Source organism: Diadema setosum, chromosome 2, assembly GCF_964275005.1.
Source record: "Diadema setosum chromosome 2, eeDiaSeto1, whole genome shotgun sequence".
Lineage (NCBI taxonomy): Eukaryota > Metazoa > Echinodermata > Echinoidea > Diadematoida > Diadematidae > Diadema > Diadema setosum.
In genome coordinates this window covers 3,519,625-3,544,989 of record NC_092686.1, presented here as the reverse complement: position 1 = coordinate 3,544,989, position 25,365 = coordinate 3,519,625, and the positions used below count along the sequence as shown (strand labels likewise).

The window sequence follows — 25,365 nt, the reverse complement described above, 5'->3', positions numbered from 1 at the left end:
GTGGTTGCATGTTTTTTTCCGGAATCCGAATTGATTATCAGCTAAAATATCACAATCGTTTACAAATTTGATTAAACGATTATAAATCACCTTCTCAAGTAATTTAGAAAAGGACGACAGAAGCGATATTGGTCGATAATTTCCCAACTCATCCTCTCTGCCTTTCTTATAGATTGGGATAACTTTAGCAATTTTCATTTTAATGGGCACAATACCAGTCAATAAACATAAATTCAAAATGTGAACTAAGAGTGATAGTATTTCGTTTACAATACTTTTCATGAGGTGATTAGAAATCCCATCATGACCTGTACTCTTCTTGGGGCTAAAAGAATTGACAATATCTACGACCTCTGTTTCAAGTACTGGGAGAAAAAATAAGGACTGTGGATTGGAATTTAAAAGGTAAGAATGAAAAGGTCTGTGTACAGATGAAATATTGCGGGCCAGATTCGGAACAATATTAACAAAAAAAGAGTGGAATGCTTCCGCAATTTCCACATCATCTGTTAAATTCTTCCCTTCACAAAGGATATCATCAATACTACCCTTATTTACACGTTTATGAGTAACACTATTTATTACATGCCAGGTAGATTTTGCATCTGACTTGTGCTGTTCAAACAGAGAACAAAAATAATCTCTCTTTGCTTTACGTAACAGGGACGTGAGAGCATTCCGATATTTAATGTATGTATTTAAAACTGTATTACATTACTTTTGAAAGGATATTGCTACTGCTTTGAAAGTTGGCATTAATTACGGACAGAATGTGTTAATGAGGCATGCTTAATTTCAGTTTAATCTGATAATCCCTTCATTGTTGTTACTCTGGTGGTTTACTTCCTGTTTTTTGTCCCATTCATCGCACAGCCAGCACGGTTTGGTAAAGATTAAGCGCTTGAATAGACACTGTACTTCAGAGCCTCTTTTCTCAGTTTACACTTTTCCTGAGTTTGTGCTTTCTTTCCAATATTTAGATAGGTTAGGAGAGGCCATTGATTTGAGTTATACATCATTTTAAAGCTTAAAGTCTGCTCTTTCAGAATATGGTCTTAACTAAAAATTCATGCTTTTGTTTGTTTTGAGGTGCAGGGTCACATATAGAAGGAACAGATTTTATATCATGATTCAGGGAATTCCAATAATTTGGTCCAGTGTAAATAAGAGTATTCTTTGCTAAAATCGTTCGAAGAAGTGGTAAATGAAACTCGTTAGAGCGTCGGGTGGGGTAATTATGGAATGATTTTTTTTTTGGAACATAGAACCAAAGATAGGTGGGAGTAAACTGTTATCATACATATACATAAATTGACCTAAGTTAAATGAAAATAATTTGTTGATTTTTAACAGCTTATAACAGTCAAACAATGCATTTGTATGTGAACGTGTGGGAGAATTGGAAATGATACGGAAACTTTCTTTTGCAGTAATAACACTCTATTAAGCAGCGTCTGATGAGTATTGCTCCAAGCTAAAATTCCATTTATAAGGTAAGGGAGTATTAAAGAGGAGTATAACACTAATAATGTCTTTTCAGGAATATAAAATTTCAATCTGTTCATAACATCTATATTGCGAGAAAGAATTTTGCAGATATGATCGATAGTATTTTCCAAGACAGTTTATTATCTACAAAAATACCAAGAAATTTAAAATATGACACACTTTCTAAATTACAATCCTCCAGAACAATTTCTGAATTAAACGAATTAACAGTATTACTGAAAAACATATATTTTGTTTTTTGAACATTCAATGATAATTTGTTAGCCTTGACTCAGTTGGTCACTTTTTTTCAGTTCTGCATTAACTTGTTGAACAAGAACATCAATATCTCAATGATAATTTGTTAGCTTTGACCCAGTTGGTCACTTTTTTTTTCAGTTCTGTATAAACTTGTTGAACAAGAACATCAATATCGTTATGGGCAAGAAAAACACTAGTATCATCAGCAAAGTGTATAAAAGAAAGTAACTCTGAAACAGAGGAAAAATCATTGATATATATTATGAATAACAGCGGCCCTAGAAGACTTCCCTATGGAACGCCACACTTAACATCTCTTATAACTGAGTTATTATCTTTAACTGAAACAAACTGTTTTCTGTTAGCTAAATAACTCATGAACCACTCCAAGGCCTTCCCGCGTATTCCATAGTGCGATAACTTGTGGAATAAAATGTTGTGATTAATTGTATCGAAGACCTTGGAGAAGTCTAAGAATATACTAATTAAATGAGAATGGTTGTCAGTTGCATTAACAACTTTATCAATAAAACGAAGAACTGCGTGGATGGTACTATGTTTTTTTCGAAAACCAATTTGTGAATATTTTGTGCACATTAAAAAACTTAATAATTCTGGTGTATATTATTTTTTCTAAAACTTTCGACAACACATACACACTCACTCACACACACACACACACACACACACACACAGAAATCATGGAAACATACATGTACTTCTTTTCCTATCTGCTCTGGTTACCAGATATTGACGAATGTATATCATTCTCTGATTGCCATGCCAACGCTACCTGCATAAACACCTACGGCAATTTTACCTGTGAGTGCAATGAAGGTTTCGATGACCAGAATATTGCCTACCCAGGAAGAAATTGCGAAGGTGAGTATTTCTAAGTTACTGCTTTTGTCGGAGCTTAAGGTAGGAACTTTCAAACGATTGTTGATACAAAAGTTACACATGAATGAGTATGCTGTTATTTCCTCGCGTCTTGCATTTACAGCTCTCTGTTTGTTTTTGCGTTGCCGAATCTAGTCGCATCTCTTGTTGATCGATAATTCTCAGAAAGCTTTCAAAATCATGCCCTCAATGCAAAGTGACTTTTTTGACGTATCAATACCTTTATATTGGTACCACAGTTCGCGACCTCTTCACACATACCATTTGTGTTCACAAGAAGATGTGCCAAAGAATTACTCTCTTTGATTGGTATCTTTGAAGATACCGTATTGCTACTTGGTGGTCAACGTGTCATTTACTGTAAATATGATATAAACCATATTTCAAGAGCTAAAGACACTTACCGCAAAACGGCCTAAATTCACTTAAAGGCATAATTTACCATTTGAAGATGAAACAAAAAACCCACCATTGGTGGTATAGTATCGATGTTAAGTATTGTTAAAGGGACTGTACAGTACTGGTTGAGGTGGGAATTCAGGTTTCAGTATGAGAAACCTCTGATGAAATATAAAAGAGCGTGTAATTTTAAGAAGGATTCAACGTTTATTTGATGAAAGTTGGTTTTCAAATGGCTGAGATATCCAAAAAAGTGATAATAATAAAAGGCGACAGGCCACGCCTTTTATTAGGATTATTTTGTTTTACCTCGTTTTTTGGATATCTCAATACACAAAATGTGAACAAAATGTTTCCAGACTAAACCGTCTACAGTTATGGTTATGGTGTGTAACAAAAAATACTGATATATCCTGACATTTTAGGCTTTATTGCGAAAATTTTATGTGGTAGGATGTTTTGTGATACAACAGACCTACACATATGCATCAAATGTGATATCTTGGAAATTTTTTAAATCACTGCTCCCAAAGGTAAACTGGACCTTTAAGATATTTCCTAAAGGTAAAATAAGAATTTTGTTTTCTTTCATACAATTCTTTGTTTTCATTCAAAAATTTCTTCCGTTATGTTTAATCACCATAGAAAAAAAAAGAATTAAAGATCTTAAAGATGTTTAGGATTTCGTATGGTTTATTATTTTCATTATCTTGGATAAATTATATGCTCTTTTGGAAGAAAAGTCTTGAAAGGTAATAGGTGTACACATTTAAAAAAAAGTTTAGCATGAAAACGAAAACCGCTTATCTTATCCCCTACTTCTTTGTCGTAATATATGATCAGCTTAAACTGTTTACTTGGCTACTTAAGGGCTTTTTACACTTGTGTTTCTTAACCCCGGACTTTCTCTGACCCAGGACTATCGTTAGTCCCGTACCAATTTTTTCAGCTTTTTACACTCGCCAATTAGTCCCGTACTATCTCTTGTCCGGGGCTAAGGAGAAAACTGACCTTTTTACACTCGTCTTTCTTAGCCCCGGACTTTCCAAACCACATGAATATTCATAATTACGCTGTGTACTGTACACGTACACGCACGCACCGGCAGCACTTGATTACCTCGTTTCTGATTGGTCAGTGAGGGTCGCACTTCGTCTCCGTCGCTTAGCCCAGGATTATTTTTTCGTTCTGTTTACACTCACTTGCTTGGCACCGCAATTGCGGTGCTAACCCCTGCTATTTTGCAGGGCCAGATAGTACCGTACTATCGGTGGGGCTAGCCCACTTTGGCAAAAACGAGTGTAAACAGAAAGTGGGCTAAGGATAGTCCCGTACTATCGGTGGGGCTAAGGCCCCCCCTTAGCCCCATCGATAGTCCGGGGCTAAGCAAAAATTTACAAGTGTAAAAAGCCCTTTAGAAGACTCGCCTGTCATAGCAACAACTTCAGATCAATTCAAAATTTGTGCTTGAGTAGTTTTTTAATGGCTTAGTGTGGTCGTTCATTGCTAGTACCTGACTGACTCTTATCCCGTACCCCTCCTAGATCAGGATGTCGTAGGTTCGAATCCTGCTCGAGTATGTACGCCCATGATTTTTTATCATGGCTACTACTAAAACACTGATCAATTCAGTGCTTAATTACGTCGATGTAGGGCAATTTGTCAATCAGTTGCAATGATCTGTTTAAACTGTTCAATTGGCCACTAGAAATCTTGCCTGATGTAGCAACAACTTAAAATCAACTTGAAATTTGAATTTCAGTGGCTATTTATGCTTATGCTCGTTTATTACCAGTATTTTCTGGATTTCAGCACTCTGTCCGTAGTTTCAAAAAGCAGGCTTGCCCTACATAGCAGCAATCTCTACTAAGTACAATGCCTTGATCATGTTCATGCTTCCTAATAGGATTCAGCTTCCCATTTTCACCATCAGCATTTTGTCCTTTATTATTATCATCACCATCTTTGACATAGTTGGTTTACAACAGTTAACATGGTTAACGTGGTCAATGGAATAAAACACCACAAGCATCAGCTGAAGCAATTCCAACTTAAAAATCTCCGCAAAAATCACCTGGACTTGAACCTTTAAACACAACGATAAACATAATTAAAAGCACAATAATTATTTTTCATCTCTCTTTCTTTTCCTGGGATTGTTTATCATATCAGCAATCTCCAATACTGTAGAAGTCAATAAAGTGATGAAATATTTATTTATTTATTCATTTATTTATTCAGTCTTTTTTCAACAGGGTAGCCCCATCAGTAGGCAAGTACTGTTCTTACTGGGGGCCCTGCACAAACAAACATTACAGTTGACAAGACAAAATATCGATGAAAGCAGTAATTTTTACCATGAGCAATATGTGAAAAAGCTCCGCACAGCTTCACAGACAGTATTCTGCTCAGCTGTTTGTCTGGAGATTTCTGATCGGTCAGTAAAGCCAATGACGACGTTGCTTTTGGCCAATCAGGATACAGAATAGATAAAATGGATATAGGCCTTTTTGCCTGCAAAGTATTTGGGATTTAGGTCCTTTTGAAAGAAAACATTCATTTCCTATCAATTTTTAGCAAACTTCGTGAATTTTTGTGGGAGTTGGACCTAGTCAGTTGGATGAACATTATGAATTCCTATTTAGGATGTGAAAAACTGCCATATCATAAGGCCTTTTTACAAATAATATTCTTCAAACAGGGACACGTACCAGTTGTCGGATCTTTTTGTACGTAATGCCTTGATAATTTATTCACTTTGTTCCATTATCTAGGCTATAACAGTCGTATACAATAATAACTCATTTGTTTCTGCTTTGAGAATCGTTTTGTGCAATAATTTTTTAGATGTCACTTTGAAGGAAAAAAAAAATGAAACAAGACTCTGTAGATCTCTCGTGTCTCCAAATCTTAAAGATTGTAGAAATGCCTCCAGCAGCTGCCATTAGGGTTTGTAAACACTTCTCTTCGATGTCAAGCCCACGAGCAGCGGGATTTGTAACCATATAATTTGGGTTTGACTTGTAGACTGACATGACAATATCATCTTCTCACAGATGTGACACTTCCAAACATCACTGGATGTCCAGATTCTCAGTCGGTCTCCACACTCCCTGGATTGCCTTACGCGATTGTTTCCTGGATTGAACCAAGTGCATCAGATTCATCTGGCTACGTGTCTCTTGTGTTCAACGGACCCCGCGGGAATGGCTTTCGATTCGACATTGGAGAATACAACGTCAGCTACACTGCGACAGACTGGGCTGGCAATGCTGTTACTTGCCAGTTTACGATCAACGTGTTAGGTGAGTGGATAGAGTAGTGACGTCTTAGGTGGAAGTTATGCATTTTTGGAGAAATAATAATTTTGCATTCTCAAGAAATTCTAGTCAGATTTATTAAACAAAATTATATGACTAATCTACAAGACATTCATACATTTATGTCAGAATTTTCGAAAAGTGCTCCTAAAAATTGGTCTAAAATGTGCGCGTTCAGGTAGGCAACAGTATTAGAAAACAATGCTTGATTAAAATTCTTTCACGTCTTTGGCCCGCGGTTTGCCTTTCCGCCTGCATGAACTATTAAGCATACAGCTGTTGATCTTAGTGTATCAGCCGAATCTTATCTCAAAGTGTTGTCGGGACGTTGTCGTTGTAATATCCAAATAAGTACCCTTGGCAGTCTGGGGTAAAATTGGACAGAAATTACCGCAACAATGTCCGGACAACATTCGGTGTGGAGCGTCTTAACAGGCAGGGTAAAAATTGCCCAGGCGTTCTTGTAGTGAGTGGAGTCTAGTATGGGTCGAAAGAAGACCGGTAGTAAAAGGATCATCAGGAGATCTTGCTGTATAGACAGTGAATCTCCCAACATCACCTGTGCCGATGGCATAACAAGGCAACAAAGGCCGAACTATCCTTCCTGAACGTCACGTCTAGAGACCCAGTGGAGATAAATAGCTCGGTTTTTTTTTTTTCTCATAGCCTGAGTCTAACCCCAAGTATATTAATGAAGACAGAAAAATGCCAATAGCATCGATTATCGACAAACTTAACAACAAATGAAGATGGTTGGGAAAAAAATGAAATGCACTTACTCCGAGACTTTTTATCAGTGAGATAACAGTCACTGGTTCTGTAAAAATATAATGATTATGCCATGGTCTTATTCAGCAATGGAATCTATTGGGTGAAGGCTCTGGTGTTTCAGCAGGCCCTGCCATTATCATAACCAACCATTGTCTGATACCCATTGTTATATTCAGGTGCAGAGGGACAAAGTAGGGAAACATCCTATCCAGGGTAGCACACACAGGATGCGAACTTGGGACTCCCTTGTGTAGACACCGCACTCTGTTCTACTATACCTCATACAGTCCTATACTAGTGCTGATAGAATAATGATTATGAACATGAAATATTTAATGCTCATTGCGCCTCACAGATATCGAATCTCCGAACATCACATGTCCAGGCGACATTGAAGTCGCACAAGATCAGAGCTCAAAGACTGCCAATGTAAGTTGGGCAACTCCAGTGGTGGTAGATAACTCCGGATTCTTCACAGAGCCGATATCTAGTCCAGAATCAGGAGCGCTGTTTGATCTAGGAAACACGACAGTTACAGTAACATCCAGAGATGAAAGTGGCAATGTTGGAAGTTGTCAATTCATCGTGACCGTTATTGGTAAGAAACAAAGAGGAGTAATTTACCATGTATCCGTACATTTTCCCACCTCGAAGTGCTAGAATTGTTCTTTGGAAAGACTGAAACATCTAGCAAACATTCTGTGTACACGCACGCTTGTGCCAAAACACAATAAACCTGTAAACACATAAATGCTTTGAATAACTATACACATGAACATTCACATGACAATGTTAGACAGAGTCATTAACGCACACACACACACACACACACACACACACACAGGTTTCCGTTTCCAGCAGATTTGCACAAATACTTTATTTCTACGCATTATACGACAATCAAGAACGAATATTTCACTCATCCAGTTGGAGAGAAAATTGTCTCATATCCAGCCATAAATGATAAACAGTGGGTCGAGTACGAGTAAATCGGTTTATGATAAGAACAATAGTCTAGAAATGCAATTTGTGATATATCTGTGTTATACAACCTGGGGCCCGTTTCATAAACTTGTATCAGTGACAAGTTGTCAAAGATGTGACAAGCTACTGAAATCCTTGCATCTGATTGGCTGAGAGCAAATTTGTCATAGAAATGTGGCAGTTGTCACTGATAACAAGTTTTATGAAACGGGCGCCAGCTGTAAACAAGTTGTGCGATAGCTGCAATACTTACATGTATATTGCACACATATACATACATGCATATGGGAGACACAGGAAACATTTATTTTTAAACTCTCATCATTGCAGATGTGGTAATGTCGGTTGACCATTTCTTGTCAAAGTTGACAATAAAATATCAAAACTTGGCATATCAAACTCTGACGATTTGAATAATAAGTGTGTCTCTGTTTCATTTATGTTAGGAAATTAGAAAATGGTGTGCCGGCGAAACATTTCACACATATTTTCTTGTTTTGCAGCGCGAGTATATTGCCCAAGCAATATCACCACCCTCACGGACCAGTTCAATGATGTTGCTACGGTTACGTGGCCGTTTCTTGGCGACGGACTTGAAACGTCCACTAACAACGGATCGGCGTTTGCTCAGGGGGTTACACCTGTCACCGTCGTTGGGCGGGAAAACGAGTGTGTGTTTTTTGTATTAGTGATAGGTAAGAATATCATTTCATGTATATCAGGGGTACCTTATTCACGATATCTAGGGATTCTGGCAGCTCAAACCACTGCACAGTTAGTCACGTTTAATTTCAAACTGCAGGTCATCATACTACAACGTATAGGCATGACGTTCAAGTTCAAGTTCATATTTATTCGTTTTTTTTTCCACAATATACAAACATAAATCTCACTTTCTTGAGTGACAAAAACAATGCATACAATTGTACAAAGAAGGCAACAATAATAGGAAAAAAAACTAACAGTAGCGATACATTGCAATAGGTGCTAAGATAACGAAAGTGAAATGGTTTTCAGTACATGCATTGTGTGAAAAAAAAAACGGAGGGACCCACTAAAAAGACAGAGCTTGTAGAGTGTGGGCCCCTCTTGTATTAGAAGCCCGATGTAAAAATTGAATTGAAAACAGCAAAAAATCCGTACAAAAAGTTCGTCACAAAAAGAGTTTGGGAGCCCACTAAGAGACAGACGAACAAACAGTTATAAATAAAACAACAACAAACAGAGTTATGAACATGCAACAGGACTGGGACAGCAACAAGACTACTTGTAGGAGGAAAAACAAGAAACAAACAGACTTGACGACACAAGAGGAAACAAGACGTTGATATACCTCTTTCTCTGTTGAAGGGACTTGTTGAGGTGTAGAATCCGGAAGTTTGGTATTTTTTTCAAATGGCAGTACAAATACATCTCGTGAGAACTTAGTCAAAAATGTCGCTTGCGTAATTGATTATTCCATCAAAGCGTTAAGGTGTAATATAGAGTCATTTCATTGCAAATTGTTCTTTGTGTAAGCTTACAAAATACAATGAAACGTCATTCTTAGATGCCAAACAGCAGACTTAACAATCCATAGATTAAAGGGAGATCTGTAATACTGAAAAGGAGCGTTAACTGATCTGTCGACAATTTTTGGACAACACTCCAATCATTTCAAATAATAATTCATTCAATGAAAGAACACTCCTGTGGTGTGTGGTATGGGCTAATGTATGTCTTATTCAATAATGCTTACAAGTGTTTTGTAATGACACTTGCATTTATAGTAGGAGTACAGTAAGCGCAGTGTGGCATGGCTTAGTAAATATAACGATGTATAATGAGATAGTGTATTGTTGTTATGATTTGCCATTTCTATATAACTACCATCGTACAAATTATAGTTAATTTCGGTTCGCTTTATCTAAACGAATAAATGTCACAATGTAGCAAAGACATACAGACATTTAGGTGATTTCTGCATGTTTTGCGTCATTCTTTCACTTTATGCTGCAGCCATGAGTTAGCAGATTCTTACCATGCTTAACTCCACAGAGCTGATTAAACCAGTGTGCCCAAGTTCTCCCTTTGCGAAGCTCGATAGTTTGTCAGCAACGATCGTATTCCAAATACCCGACCAACCCTTCAGTGGATACACCGTGGAAAGCAACATCGCCAATGGAACAGTGGTCGATGTACCATCGACCACAGTCGTCACTTTCGCTATAACGGATCATCCAGATTACAATTGTAGCTTCACAGTGGAATTTGCTGGTAAGGAAACTGGAACAAATGCATACAAGTGCTCAAGAGAGAAATAAGTTGAAGGGCAAATTGAGATTTGTCATTCTTGGTTGGAGTGTAATGAGACTTTGATATCTTCACCTCTGTCATTATAAACCATTTTCTTTTCTCGTTGAATTATCATGTAATACTCTCATTGGTTGTCCGTCATAACACACGTTACAGCATTTCATGTAATTTGACTGTTTTTTTTTCTTTCTTGGAGAAGGTTATTATGTTAACATTTTCCCTGCAAATTCCATCATTGCACATAAACCATTGAGCTTACCGGTATGTAACAGTAAAGAAAGACTTCCAAATCAAATCTTGCTTTCAAAGGAAGAGACTTGAAATGCTGGTTATACCCTACGCACTACATGATATACGACACATGTTCCTTTGCTGTAATCACTCTGCAGCCTATGTGACTTTATACGTGCTTACGTACACCTTTATACATCGGAAAAAATGAGGCAAGCCATGGGTGCATGGCTGTGTAACTTGAGGTACTTTGAGCAATGTTATTCGAAAACTGTGGTCATGTTCGGGTTTTTTTTTTTCACGTCTTTGTCACATATCAGAAGTGACATGTACCATCCCAGAGTACCCGTCGCCGGAACTCATTTTCATCGAGTCTTTCAACGACGCCGATCCGCAACGTCAGGAGCAGTGCTTGCCGGGAAGCGACGTCCTTTTCGGAACGACGTGTACATTTGATTGCAGCGATGACTTCAATTTGACTGACTCGGCAATGGTCACGTGCCTGGGGAGCGGAGACATCTCCAACCAATTGCCGAATTGCGAAGGTTCTAAATTGCTTTATAATGAGTTTCCGAACGTTGTCTTCAATGTGAAATTGCTTATTCCTTTGAAGACCTTTTTTTGTCATTACTGTTACCTATTCAAACCTTATTCGTTTCCTGGGAAATTTTACCGTCGAGTATTCTTTAACTCTTGACCCCAAATATTGCGGTAATCATAGAGATGTCTCAAAACATGGTGACAACTTATTCAACCTGACGTCTCCACGACGTCTCCACGATGTGTCTATCGTCTCCGGCAGGTCGGCGTGGGTCTATAGAAGGTTGTTAAGACGTTTCGGAGACGTCATGGAGACGTTTCCCAGACGAGCTGGAGACTGGAAAAAGTCTCCGTAAAAAGTAAACATGTCTGTTTATCCTGAGCACCCCTGAGACCTGGCTAGAGACGTCGTCGCGGAGACGTCCAGCGAAGACTCGAGTCTCCACTAGATAATCACCTAGTCTCCAGGCCATCCAATGAGATACACACTTTAACAAGACGCGGTAGTCTCAACAATAATATTCATGTCATTACGTCACGCTCGAGCATGATGCATAGATTATGGCTGTAGAGATTCGTGAAGGAAATCCATGACTATCCATAAGGCGTATGTTGTGTAATAATATATTACCTAAGACTTTTTATGCATTCCGGTCAGCAAACCTCAGTAAGAGACATGGAATATCATGCATATATCTTACTCCTATCTATAACATGCGGATTACACGTGTCTTTGTCAAGGTGACTTTTCTTTTAATAGGGTGGCGTCACGTTTTGCCGAAATTGACACAAAACGGAATTACCAAATGTGGAATTTTCAATATTATGCGAAGTTGGGTTAAATCATGATCAAAAGCCGGTCAACAGCCGAAGATGTAAATTCTTATTGAGAAGTTTAACCGAAAGATACGCAAAGACACGAAGATTTTGACATCGAAGAAGAAGTTGCTATTGGAGCTTGAGAAACTCCACCGGCGCGGCGGTCATACAATAGCTCAAGGTGCCCTCATATCATGAATTTCCCAATGTTTATACGGTCAGTGCCGAAGTTGAACCTTCCCTTTATCTTTTGTCCATCTTTGCTTAATTTTGGGACACTATAGCGCCTGCTTTAATGTAAATACGACACACACACACACACACACACACACACACACACACAAATATGTTATTACAAAGTGGCGACGGGCCAAGTGAAAATGGTATCTGAATCGGATGCAAATGGCATTGGCAGGCATATAATATGCAGAAGTTCAATCGTTGCAGTAATTTTCAGTTCAATCGATTTTATTTACAATGCCAAGAGCTGAGAGACCAATGATCTGAGAAATTCATTGATACAGCATGCAGTGCGAATTAAGTTTTGTTCGAACTTCTCGCATGACGGAAGGGTTGATAGTATGATTTTTACAGAGTACCAGCTAGCTGTGTTTCACAGTTGATGATTCTATTTTCTAGAATGTAGGGAATGTTCTAACGTCAGGGATTGAAACGCTACTTCGGGCAGTGTCGGGTAAGAAGTCCCTCGACTTTATCTCGAGGGTCAAACCCCCCTCAGTTACATTTGAAACCCTTTTAGTCAGGAAATTGTCAATGTCCACTTCCCCACCTGTCATCATCTTTACTATGTTTTGCGTTTTCTACCAGCCCTGGACCCTTGCCGATTGACGCCCTGTCAGAATGGTGGTACCTGCAATGCATCCGCCGATCATACCAGCTACTCCTGCACGTGCCCGGCGTTTTTCACACACATCAACTGCAATACAGAAATCATTCCCAATGGTTGGTTTATTGATTTTTGTTTTCATGTCACTTTTTACCCTAAATGTACACCAGTTTATTAACTTAAAACACAGTTGAGAACCTTTCTCGACCCCCCAAAACAAACAAACAAACAAACAAACAAACAAACAAGCAAGCACAGGATGTGCAGTCTCTAGCGTTATACAATAACATGACTACATTTACGCTTTCTTTCGACTTCGCAGAGTTCATCGCTCTGTAAGCCATGCCATTTCCGGTCTTCTAATAGTGTTTTGAAATTACAATGTCTGTTTCATAAAATGATTTGTTTCAGAGCCACCCACCGTTGTAACCCATCCGTCAGCTGCAGAAGAAGTGGAAGCACTGAGTCGAGTTGAGTTGCACTGCTCCTTTACGAATGTTGATAGTTTTGACTGGTACAAGGGAACCACAGTAATTAGAGGAAACACCAATCTATCCCCTTTCGTCATCAGTGAAGTTCTCGCTGAAGATCAGGGCTACTATTCCTGCCAAGGAATCGGGTTTAATCAAAAACCAGTGATGACGAATGAAACACTGTTGACTGTGAAAGGTAGGTCGAGTTATTAGACTTTGTTCCACAAGGACATTCATAACTTCATAAATAAGATACTAATCAAATTTTCCTGACAAATTTTTGGCATTGTAATCTTTCTGAGATAAAAAAACAAAACAAAACCAGAGACTGAAACACATGGACCTGTATGCTCTTGTTAATAAATGTGTTTGGGTGTGTATGTATATACCTGTGTGTATCCTTTGTCACTAGCTAATATAATGTTTTATAACATCGTTTATGATTGCAGGAGTTGTCACCTACGTCGCTTCTACGTCTTTCAATTTGAACTTTACTAGCGCGCTCTTAAATCCCCTGTCACAACAGTACCAACAAACTTCTGCACTTATTGAAAATACGGTGAGTGTGTTGTCTAGTAAATCAGCTTACTCTTTCTTTCTTTCTTTCTTTCTAGGTGTTACATGTTACAATTTATTGTAGTAAATATAAATTCGTGGAAAACAACTTACCTTACTTACATAAAAGAATACCCTATAGTGTTCGATGTCGTGTCTTGGACAAGTTTCGCGGAGCGTTTATATCATTTATATCAAACCAGTTGTTAAGATTTCTTTACAAAAGTCCAAGCTATTTTATTTTTTTTAGCGTAAAACTATCTTTTATAAGAGCCGCACATCGTCTAATGCCAGCACATTAGTGATTTATTAGAAGTGTGAGTAAATACGAGACAAATAAGAAGTAATGCAAGTAATAATTTGTATATTGGTAATGTTGTAATATTTAAAAATAAATACATATGATTAAATAGAAATTGTATATATGCATAAAAGGGAGTTTATAGATTAAAACATATAATGGTGAATTGAAATGTGATAGATATTTTAGAGATTTAAGCTAAGGAGTGAAAGATATATATATATATATATATATATATATATATTTTTTTTTTTTTTTTTTTTTTGCTAAGACGTATTTATGAAAGTATACCGGTGGTTTGGAGGAGAAATATGAGAGAAAAAGAAAAAGATATTTTGGAAACTGATTTTATTATAGGAGGGAAAACAGTTGACATTAGTAATTTACGATCAAAACAAATGTATTTGCAATTTCTTAAGGAAAAAGAAAGTGCAGCACCGATTTTTGATAGAATTAAACGAAATTACGGGTTTTCTGTTAAGGAGATAGAAAATATATTTTAAGGCCAAGACAATGTACATTAAATAGCCGATTACGAGAGTTTCAATTTAAACTGGTGCATGGTATTGTTTGTACAAATCATCATCTTTTTCGGTTCGGTTTAGTTGCAAGTAACTTGTGCTCTTTTTGTGAAAAAGAAGATGAAACATACAAAAATTTGTTTTACACTTATGAGCATGTGGAATTAATCTGGAAATTATGTGAGAGAATGGTAGATGAAGTTGATTTTAAAAATTGTACTTGGGAAGAAATTCTTTTCGGGAGGAAGGAGGGCAATATGGGAAAACACCAATTGTTAAATCATATTTTCATTTTGGTTAAATATTTATACCCCCGCCAAACGAAGTTTGAAGGGGGTATATAGGAATCAGCGGACGGTCGGGCGGTCGGTCCGTTGCAAATCTTGCGTCGCGAACTACTTCCTCAGTTTTCAACCGATTCCCATAAAACTTGGCACAGATGTGTGCCTTGGGTTGTAGATGTGAAAGACGTATTTTTTGACAGTACCCAAAAGTACGTTGCCATGGTAACGGCATATTATGGGCAAAAATGGGTACAAATCTTGCGTCGCGAACTCCTCCCACAGTTTTTGATCAATTTTTATGAAATTAGGTACAGATGTTCATCTGAATATGTTAATGTGCAAGACACATATTTCCGCAGTGGCAAAAAGTGCGTTGCCATGGTAACGGCATGTTATTGGTAAAATATAGGGCAAAATGCTTCATGGCAAAACTGCTTCATCAGCGTTCTTCCAATTCTCATGGAATTCATATTGAATGTTTGTCTTAGGATATAGGTCAGCATGACACATTTCTTGACAGTGACAAAAAGTATGTTGCCATGGTAACAGCTCACATATTATGAGCCAAAATGATGGAAAATGTTGTGTTGCAAACTACTTCCTCAGTTTTTGCCCAATTTCCATGAAACTTGGTACAGATGTGTGCCTTTGGTTGTAGATGTGCAAGACACATTTTTTGACAGTACCCGAAAGTACGTTGCCATGGTAACGGCATATTAATGGCAGAAGATCAAGGAAAGATCTTGCGGATTTAACTACTTCCTCAGTTTTCTGACCAAAGCTTATGAAATGTGGCACACACCTTGATCTTGGTGGGAAGATGTGGAAGACATATTTTTCGGACGTGTCGGAAGCTGCGTTGTCATGGTAACGGCATATAAATGGCAGAAGATCAAGGAAAGATCTTGCGGATTGAACTACTTCCTCTGTATTCGACTGAAGCTCATGAAATGTGGCACACACATTGGTCTTGGTGGGAAGATGTGCAAGACATATTTTTTGGACGTGTCGGAAGCTGCGTTGCCATGGTAACGGCATATTAATGGCGGAAGATCAAGGAAAGATCTTGTGGATTGAACTACTTCCTCAGTTTTTGACAAAAGCTTATGAAATGTGGCACACACAATAGTCTTGGTGGGAAGATGTGCAAGACATAATTTTCGGACGTGTCGGAAGCTGCGTTGCCATGGTAACGGCATTTAAATAGCAGCAGATCAAGGAAAGATCATTCCTTGGGTAAGACTGTCGTCACGGGGCGGGGGTATTAATCACCTTCAGTGATATTTCTAGTTGATTTTTAAAAGTAGACAAGTAGAGACGCCGCCTACATAATGAAATAAAGAATAGTATTGCAGAGGATAGATTTGAGGAAAAGAAATTAGCATCAATGAGGGGAACTTTAACCATTCATTTCAGTAAATGGGCAAATTTGAAAGTATAAAGACAAGTATGGATGGACCCGGAGCCAGATGTCCACGGGGAAGGGGGAAGGGATGGGAAGGGTAGTTGGGAGGGGAGGAGGTATGTATAGGAAGAATGGTTTGATGGGTGTATTGGTTTATAATCGCGGGGGGGGGGGGTAATAAAAGGGGAATATCGATTCCATTTTTGTGTGTGCATAGATCGATGGCGTGTTAAGTTTTCTTTATTTTTTAATGAATGTATTGTCTTGCTGAAATAAAGCTCGATTTGATTTTCACGAAAGTAAGTGAGCAGTGTATATTGTTTTTTTTTTTCCTCCGGTGCATTGTATATTCTTTACGAATGTACTGTTTTGCGGAAAGTACAGCTTACCTTGATTTCACTATAATTGTGTTATGCTGAATCGTGGAGTTTGTAATATATGTGATTTGAGTTGTCATGACCTTGTTTGGAATATGGAATCAATAAATGGTTATGGAAAAACAAAAGAGCATTGATGTTATAAATTTTACTTTGAGTAGCTCGAGACCGCCATTCAGAACGGGCTTCCCCAACAAGTATCGGTGGCGATCAACGGTTTACGAGAAGGAAGCGTGGTGGCAGACTATCAGATCTATCTCTATAATGGGACAACTTCAGACGGTGATCAGCGCGCAGAAATTGGCTCTATACTGATCGATTATGCCCAAAACTCTGGTGGTCTGGTTAATCCCGATTCGATTGCTGTGTTGAGCACAGGTAAGAAATGGAAAGTGTCGCTTGAATTTATATCTCCATTATTTTAACGTTTACACAGACTACGCACTCCACGGAGATTTCTTCAAAAGCTTTCATAAGGCTGTAAGCTTAATGAAATTAGTTTCTTAAAGTTGGCACGTTTACACAGGAAATTTCATACATAACGTGTTTTTGGCTTCTGATTGTGGTCCTGAGCGAGAAATTATAAACAAGATTCAGAAAAAAACAAAACCCAAAACAACAACAACAAAAACAACAACAAACAAACAAAAACAAACAAACAAACAAACAAACAAACAAACAAACAAACACACAAACAAACGTGAGTCGTCGAATGACCTAATTTCGAATACGGGGTAACACGGAGTAGCCGGTGCCTACAAGGAAGAGTTCGTATTGATTTTTATCCGTGATGTCCGGGATGAAACAATTTCCACGGACATGCCGGAAGATCAAGGATCATGCCGGATGACTTCACGGAGTCAACACGGTCATGACGGAACAGTACGGATCTGATGCTGCAACGACGGTCCGTGATGATCCGTGATGCGATCCGTGGAAGTATAAGAGAGGCATTACTCAAGCCCCTTTTACACTTTCACGGATCGCACGGATCATCCGTACTGTTTCCGGCATGACCGTGTTGACTCCGTGAAGTCATCCGGCATTATCCTTGATCCTCCTGTATGTCCGCGGAAAAAATTAAGCTTGCTTAATTTTTCATCCCGGACATCACGGACGAAAATCAATACGAACTCTTCCTTGTTGGCACCGTCTACTCCGTGTTGCTTCCGTATTCCTTCCTTGCAGGCACCGGCTATTCCGTGTTGCCTCCGTACTCATTCCGGGACAATCCGTGAAGACATCGGGACGTCCGTATTAGCATCGCCTCCATCCGGGATGAAAAATTCGTGTATTTTGTAAATGCAAGCTCATGAAGTCCATTAAATTTGCTCACATCTTCCCCCATCAGTACAGCCAGCAACCCCTCATACTCTGTTCGTATAATGGTCGCACGAAAACCTTCAGTGACCCACACACATTTCCTTGACCTTTTTTTTTGTGTGTGTATGTGTGTGTATTTTTACTTTTATTTGTTTTGTTTTGTTTTGTTTTGTTTTGTTTTGTTTTATTTTGTTTTGTTTTGCTTTGCTTTGTTTATGTGATGATGTTCCCGCAAAATGAGAGATTTGCCTGACGTCGACAAGCCGAGGCATGGCTGCTGTAGATTTTCTGATGTGCTTGTTATTAGCGCTGGAGGCATGTTGCCCGAGAATGATAAAGTATCAAAAGCAAAAGTAAATGTTATCTGTCAACATTTTTGGGATATCCGTGTAAAGACCGCGAAGGGACCCAGTTGCATTCGTGCTCTTCCTTGATATGGCCGTGTTAGCTCCGTATCGTTTCCGCTGTGGTCCGCGTTCGTTCCTTGTCTGTCCGTACGTAGGCACCGTATTGTCCTTGTATTTAGCCTCCGTACTTGTCCGTGTAGACATCCAGTTGGCATAGTATTCACAACGGCATTGAGAGGAAAATCGATATTTTGCATGCCGGAACACCCAGGATGACGATCCGTGGTCATCCATGAAGCAATCCGTGAAAGTGTAAAAGGGGCTTAACCGTATACTGCGTGCTACCCATCATCAATGCGACTCGCTAGCGCGCTCCCTTTACTGGCTGCTTGAATAGCCCCTGCCGCAAGGTTGGCCTGCCAAACAGTCAACGCACTCGTGTCTCGTACATAAACCCGAAACGGTTGTGATTTGAGCATGAGCTTTACTTGTTGTCATCATTACATTTTCGAGTGGATTTTGAAGCTTTTCACAAAAGCAAAGCGTTTGAATATGTTGAGGACACACGGAATATCATTTTCTGCTTCAGATTTTTTTTTTAAAGATCTTAGATTGTGCAAACAGCGTATAGCCACAACGTTCGCGAAGAGTAACGTTGAATTGTTTTGGCGACGACCTGCAATTTGTCGATATCAGTAGTTCCGGAGAGGTTACCTAACCAGCATGATTCTAATTTACATGAATGTTCAGAATTAGAATATTAAGTACGGTGCGTAATTAGTGTGTGGTAGCTGTGACGTAAAGCATGATCTCCAGTAGATCGGTTACACCACTTAGTGTAGGAAATGCTCTATCCGCCAATACCCGACTATGCAGAGACTACTGCTTAAGGTTAATATATATTTTACGTCATTTTACTTAATTTGAGTTATTCCATTATGATGTGTCTATGAAACTACAACTAGTTGATTTTAAGGCCATAATGTTTCATAGAAACGAAAGTAAAAGTGCGATTTCATTAGTACAACTGTATCTGCGCTATTAGTAGAATCAACTAAGTAGGACCCCCTAATTTGCATTCCGTTTACATATAATAGGCATATATCGTTTGGTGTTATGACCCTCTCAGTATCAAGGAGAAAAACCATTAGACGGCAACAGAATGCAAAATAATGATCGAAAACAGAGCTATTCTTCTCTTACAAAACTTGCAGTGCTTAATTTTCACGCAATGGAATTCATACAATGAACACGGCTATAACGAAATTTCGGATACAACAAAGTAAAACTCAAGACCCAAAATTATCAGCTAGATATCCTATACACTTCATTCTCCAGTTGTTCGGATATTGCAAAAGTTTAATATAAAGGAATAAAGATGCCGATCCCAACGGACATCGTTTTAACAGGAATCGCCTGTAACAGCTGATGCAGAGATTGATTTTAGATGTCGGATGTTAGGTCTGTGTCATCCCCTGCAACTCTTACATAATTAAACTTAGAAAAAATGCAATTGTTCCACGAGATGGGCGTACTAGCAAAAGCTCGACATTTTTTGTTTTCACGAGAATCGAGTCGTGTTGTCCTTGATGGACAATAAGGATTTCATGTCTGATATTCTAACTACATTTCTTTACAGTCATATGCCCTCCGACAACTTTTGTAACTGAATACGGCAATGCATCATTTCCGGCTGGTGATCTTAATAGCAGAATCAATGCAACATTTGGGCCACTCTGTCCCGACACCAAAATAAATCGTAAGTACCGCCCTCTGCCGTCTTTTCACACGCAGGCCTTCAAATGACAAGTTCACTGTCGTAGACATTATGGATTGAATGAATGCAGCAATATTGCTACACTGCAAAAAGTCCGGTGTTACATATGAAACACCGAGCTGGTGTTAAATTTCCGGTGCTCATTCATGGTGTTAGATTAACACCTCCGGGTGTCATTTAAAAATATAAAATTGTTCTTTTTTAATAGTTTCGTAGTTACTGAATTTCTTGTTAATTCCGAACTTCAACGAGACAATGAAGAATTTTCCGATAAAGTAGTTGATTTTTGAAAAAAAATGTGTAAATACATTTACACCACAGTAACACCAGTTGCTGTGGTCTCCTATTGAAGCTGGACGGGTGTTATACCACTGAAATTACCACCACCAATATCAAATCAACACCATGCGGTGTCATTAATGAATTAACTCTAGCGCAGTGTCAAAAATATCACCAGCCACAGTGTCAAATTAACACCACGAAGTACCAGGTGAACACTTTTTAACACCGTCACAATACATTTTCTACACCTGTGGGTGTGGTCCTCTATTGAAGCTTGATCGGTGTTAGATTCAACACCCATGGTGTTAAATCTAACACCGATGTTTTTACAGTGTAACACACACCAGTGAGAGTTTGAGGAAAATCGGACAATCCGTTCAAAAGTTATGAATTTTTAAAGTTTCTGCTCAGTCAGTCACTGCTGGATGAGAAGACTACTACAGCTTGTTATGTCACATGTGTACAACGATATGATGAAAATTAAAATTTCAACATATTTTCACTTTTCTCGCATAATAAAAGAACATTTGACTTCACTCTCAGAAGGCAGGGGGAATAATACATGTATTACCATTAACATACGTCGGTGACAAGTCGAGGAAATGTGCACTTTAAAAGAGAACGTGAAATTCTCTCTATACACTGTAGTAGTCTTCTCATCCAGTAGGGACTGCGCAGAAAATTCATAACTTTTGAACGGATTGTCCAATTTCCACAAACATTCACTAATGTGTTCTACTAATATATTGCTGCATTCACTCAATTCACATGTACATGAAGGTGGTTTGAGAGAAATCTTCAAACGTTTCTACTTACCCTTCCCAGAGCACCGTTTTGACACACCTGGTCTACACTACTAGACCTCCACTTAATTTTGGAGAAATTGTTTTTCAAGTGAACATTTTAAAGATAAAGCTGTATTCCTTGTATCACATTGATTTACTGGTCTTTGACTTAAAATTAATGACTTTCGATTTGGAGAGTTCATCTCTTCATCCTTGACGAGGGCATGTATGTATGTAATAGTATAATTATATGCCTACATTTATTTGTTTATATACATGTATTTCTTCAGTGCATCGGGAGTGTATTACTCAAGAAATTTAGTGCTGGAGTTACTAAAATCACTAATATATCCCGGTATTTGAGTATGAGTTATTAAAATCACTGATATATCCCAGTATTTGAGTACAGTGCTGACGAAGTACTAGTAACCATCACTTCATAGTGTTTTGCCATGAACCTGACAGGTGGCCAGCCTGCCATTGCAGCGACCTGCGAAGGAGATACGATCTCACCGTGTAACTGGGTGATGGAAGATGTGGACGAGACCTGTGGACGAGACCTCACTGCCGATGAGCTCCTGGAAATTCTGCAACAGGTAAAACTGTTCAAGCCTCTCATCCATTACTGTTATGAATATACATGGAAAACAACAATATCTGTCTTTAATCTTAAATGAAGATTTTTGTCCCCGCCGAACGATTTCGAGCAGGGGACTATGAAACGGGCTCCGTACGTGTGTGTGTCCGTGTGTCCGTCCGTCTGTCTGTCCGTCCGTCCGTCTGTCTGTCTGTCTGTGCGTCCGTGTGTGATCAAAATGTTCAATTTGCTACTTCTCTGTCATTTATGAGCCAATTTTGATTCTGTTTGCTTTACGATGATAGCACTACATGGGAGCTTTGAAACTTCTACACAGAATTTCAGTTGTGACCTTTGACCTTGACCTTTGACCTATATTGTACATTTTGCTTCAAAATGCTACTCCTTCGCCATTTCTAACCCGATTTCGTTTCCGTTTGCTTTATGTGATGGCACTAGGTGAAGGCTTCAAAACTTCTACACAGAATTTTGACCTTTGACTTCTTTGACCTTTGACCTTGATTTTTGACCTATATTGTACATTTTGCTACAAAATGCTACTCCTTCGCCATTTCTAACCCGATTTCGATTCCGTGTGCTTTATGTGATGTTACTAGGTGAGGGCTTTAAAACTTCTACACAGAATTTTGATCTTTGACTTCTTTGACCTTTGACCTTGATTTTTGACCTGCCTTGTACATTTTGCTACAAAATGCTACTCCTTTGCCATTTCTAACCCAATTTCATTTCCGTTTGCTTTATGTGATGGCACTACAGTCTGTAGGTGAGGGCTTCAAAACTACTACACAGAATTTTGACCCTGGACTTCTTTGACCTTTGACCTCGATTTTTGACCTATATTGTACATTGGCTACAAAATGCTCCTCCTTTGCCATTTCTAACCCGATTTCGATTCCGTTTTCTTTATGTGATGGCACTAGGTGAGGGCTTCAAAACTTCTACACAAAATTTTGGCCGTTGACTTCTTTGACCTTTGACCTTGATTTTTGACCTATATTGTAAATTGGCTACAAAATGCTACTCCTTCCCCATTTCTATCAAAACCCGATTTCGATTCCGTTTGCTTTTTGTGATGGCACTAGGTGAGGGCTTCAAAACTTCTACACAGAATTATTGACCTTTGACTTCTTTGACCTTTGACCTTGATTTTTTACCGATATTGTACATTTTGCTACTAAATGCTACTTCCAGCGGGGACATATTTTACGCACCGCGTAATTTCTACTTTTCCTTGTATTAACACTTAAAAAGGGAGATGGATGAAAACAGTGATTTCTGTGCTATGCTTTGCTGCGAAGAGACGATAAGGTTCAACAAATAACAAATGCAATATTAATGACATTACTCTTTAGCACTGAGTTCATTGCAAATATAGTGTAAGTACTTTGCTCTATATTATTGGATTCTTTCTCAGTAATATGAAAACAGAAAAGAAACGACAGACGTCAGCGAAAGTCCCTTTCTTACACATTGTGAATGTACAATATTTAGTAAAGTCGAATATACCTTGAAGGGAATAACAATAAAAAAAAAAGAAGAAGAAACTTCAAAGAGCCAATCATTTACCCACACCTAGCCTGCAAACAAATTGATTCGGTTTGCCGGTCTAACCACATCGATTTACATGTCCTTGCCTTTGACACGTGCTTTTTAAAGCATTGTCTTGTTCGCTGTGTCAATGAAGAAGTATCCTCTACTTTATTTTTCAACCGAAACTTGAAACTGTATTTACGATGGCTCGTTTTTTGATGGCTGTATAGGAAGAAGTGACCACTGAAAATGTGGAGATGGTCGCGAGTCAAGCCGCTGAAATAACGGAAGACACTGATAGTCTCACAGCAACAGGACTCGAAACCGTGTCTGAAATTCTCCAGGATATCTCCTCTGTAGATTCCAGTGAAATCGAGGTATTGTGAATTATAATGTTCGCTGTTTGTTAGATATATGTATCAAGAAGTGTTTAGCAAATACTATCATTCATTCAATTTTCTCTCTTTTTTCTTCTTTATCTTTCATTTTGAGGATGAGGCGTTTTATTTCTTAAACTCATTGACTGACACTGTCTCACCTGATGAATGAGTCATATATTAGCATATCATGTACTCGTAATAGATTAACGCCGTCATTGGGCCCTTGTCAAGTTTGTTGCTCTCATCTTAACAGAAGAAGGTGGTCAGGTCTTTCCCCTCGCCTACCCAACCAAGAAAGGAGTAACGAAGTCTGTTTCTGGGGCCACCAGATTTTACAAAGAATTTTGATGTGTAAAGTAGGCGAAATTCAACTTCTAAACCATGAGATGTATCGTTGAATGAAACTCATTTAGTCAAAAGAAATGTGCTGTCATAAATATGTTCCTTGCATCCGTGTCGACATCGAACAAAGTCGAAATAAATGTTTAATCTGCAGCTCTGCTCTTTAAAACTAAGATCTCGTGTCCATTTGGAATAGGGTGATAAGTCCCGTCCAAAACATGCAGTGTATCAAGAAAGTGCTTTATCTCAACAGGTGACGGTTTTGGTGGTGGATATTGTCAACAACATGGCAGACACATCAGATAATGAATTACAAATGGCACAAGAGATGAGCGGTGCTGTTAGCAGAGCAGTACGATCCATGGAGGAACAGTTCGTTAATGTTGAGATCCAGCAAAACGAAACGCTAACAGTGACGGAGCCTAACATAGCGGCAGTGGTAAGTCCAATAGACATTGGTGATTCAGTATACGATGATGTTAATCTGGTGGAGTGGAAACGAGAGTAGCAGCCTAGTTCATGGAAAGGAAACGAATTTTCATGCAGACAGGTATAATCTACTTAATATATAACTACGTATACAAAAAACAACGTCTGGCAAGTTCTCTGTGGTGGGTGTTCATTTTATTTCTTTTTTCATTTCATTTATTAAGTTCACACACAAATCATACAATGTTGCATTTGTACCATACATCCACAGAGATCAATGAAAAGTAACACCTATTTTGTAAGTCTGATTTTTTATTGACACTAAATGATAATATTACATGACCTTAAAGGAATTTAAATCTGGGGGACAGAGCACAAAAAAAAAAGAGCTAGATTAAATGGATAGGAAACACTCTGTCGATCACGAGAAAATTATGTGGCATAGTTCTAAGTACGAAGTTGCCCGATTTACAACTGCCAGACAATCTAACGATATAAAGCCGGGGGGGGGGGGGGGATATATTGCACATTGTGCCCCTACCATATTTACATTTGCCACTCTTTCACCCTCAACTCAATTTTAACCAACTTTGGAGACTTTCCTAGCATTTCGCTGCTGACATTCTAATGTCTAATTTAGCTATGATATAAGCTACGATATTGCTTGTTGCCATGGCATCGATCCCAAGATGATGAGTCTACATTACCAGTGATTATCAGGAATTCAAGTTTTCTTTCACTTCAGATTATGTATATATTGATATATATACTGACATCAAAGGACTTATCCACAACATGGCG

General features: G+C 38.5%; 1 protein-coding gene across 1 annotated transcript in view; it reads left to right on the top strand.

Annotated features, from left to right (window-relative positions):
- Positions 1-4,598: 4,598 nt before the first annotated feature.
- Positions 4,599-25,365, top strand: part of LOC140246384 (adhesion G-protein coupled receptor G6-like) — a 31,133-nt gene continuing 10,366 nt past the window's right edge. The window contains exons 1-9 of the mRNA XM_072325852.1: positions 4,599-4,603; positions 6,202-6,353; positions 7,495-7,737; positions 10,161-10,379; positions 10,970-11,194; positions 12,837-12,971; positions 21,751-21,881; positions 23,644-23,790; positions 24,389-24,574. Of these exons, the coding sequence (XP_072181953.1) occupies positions 4,599-4,603; positions 6,202-6,353; positions 7,495-7,737; positions 10,161-10,379; positions 10,970-11,194; positions 12,837-12,971; positions 21,751-21,881; positions 23,644-23,790; positions 24,389-24,574 (1,443 nt within the window). The remainder of the gene's footprint in view (positions 4,604-6,201; positions 6,354-7,494; positions 7,738-10,160; positions 10,380-10,969; positions 11,195-12,836; positions 12,972-21,750; positions 21,882-23,643; positions 23,791-24,388; positions 24,575-25,365) is intronic.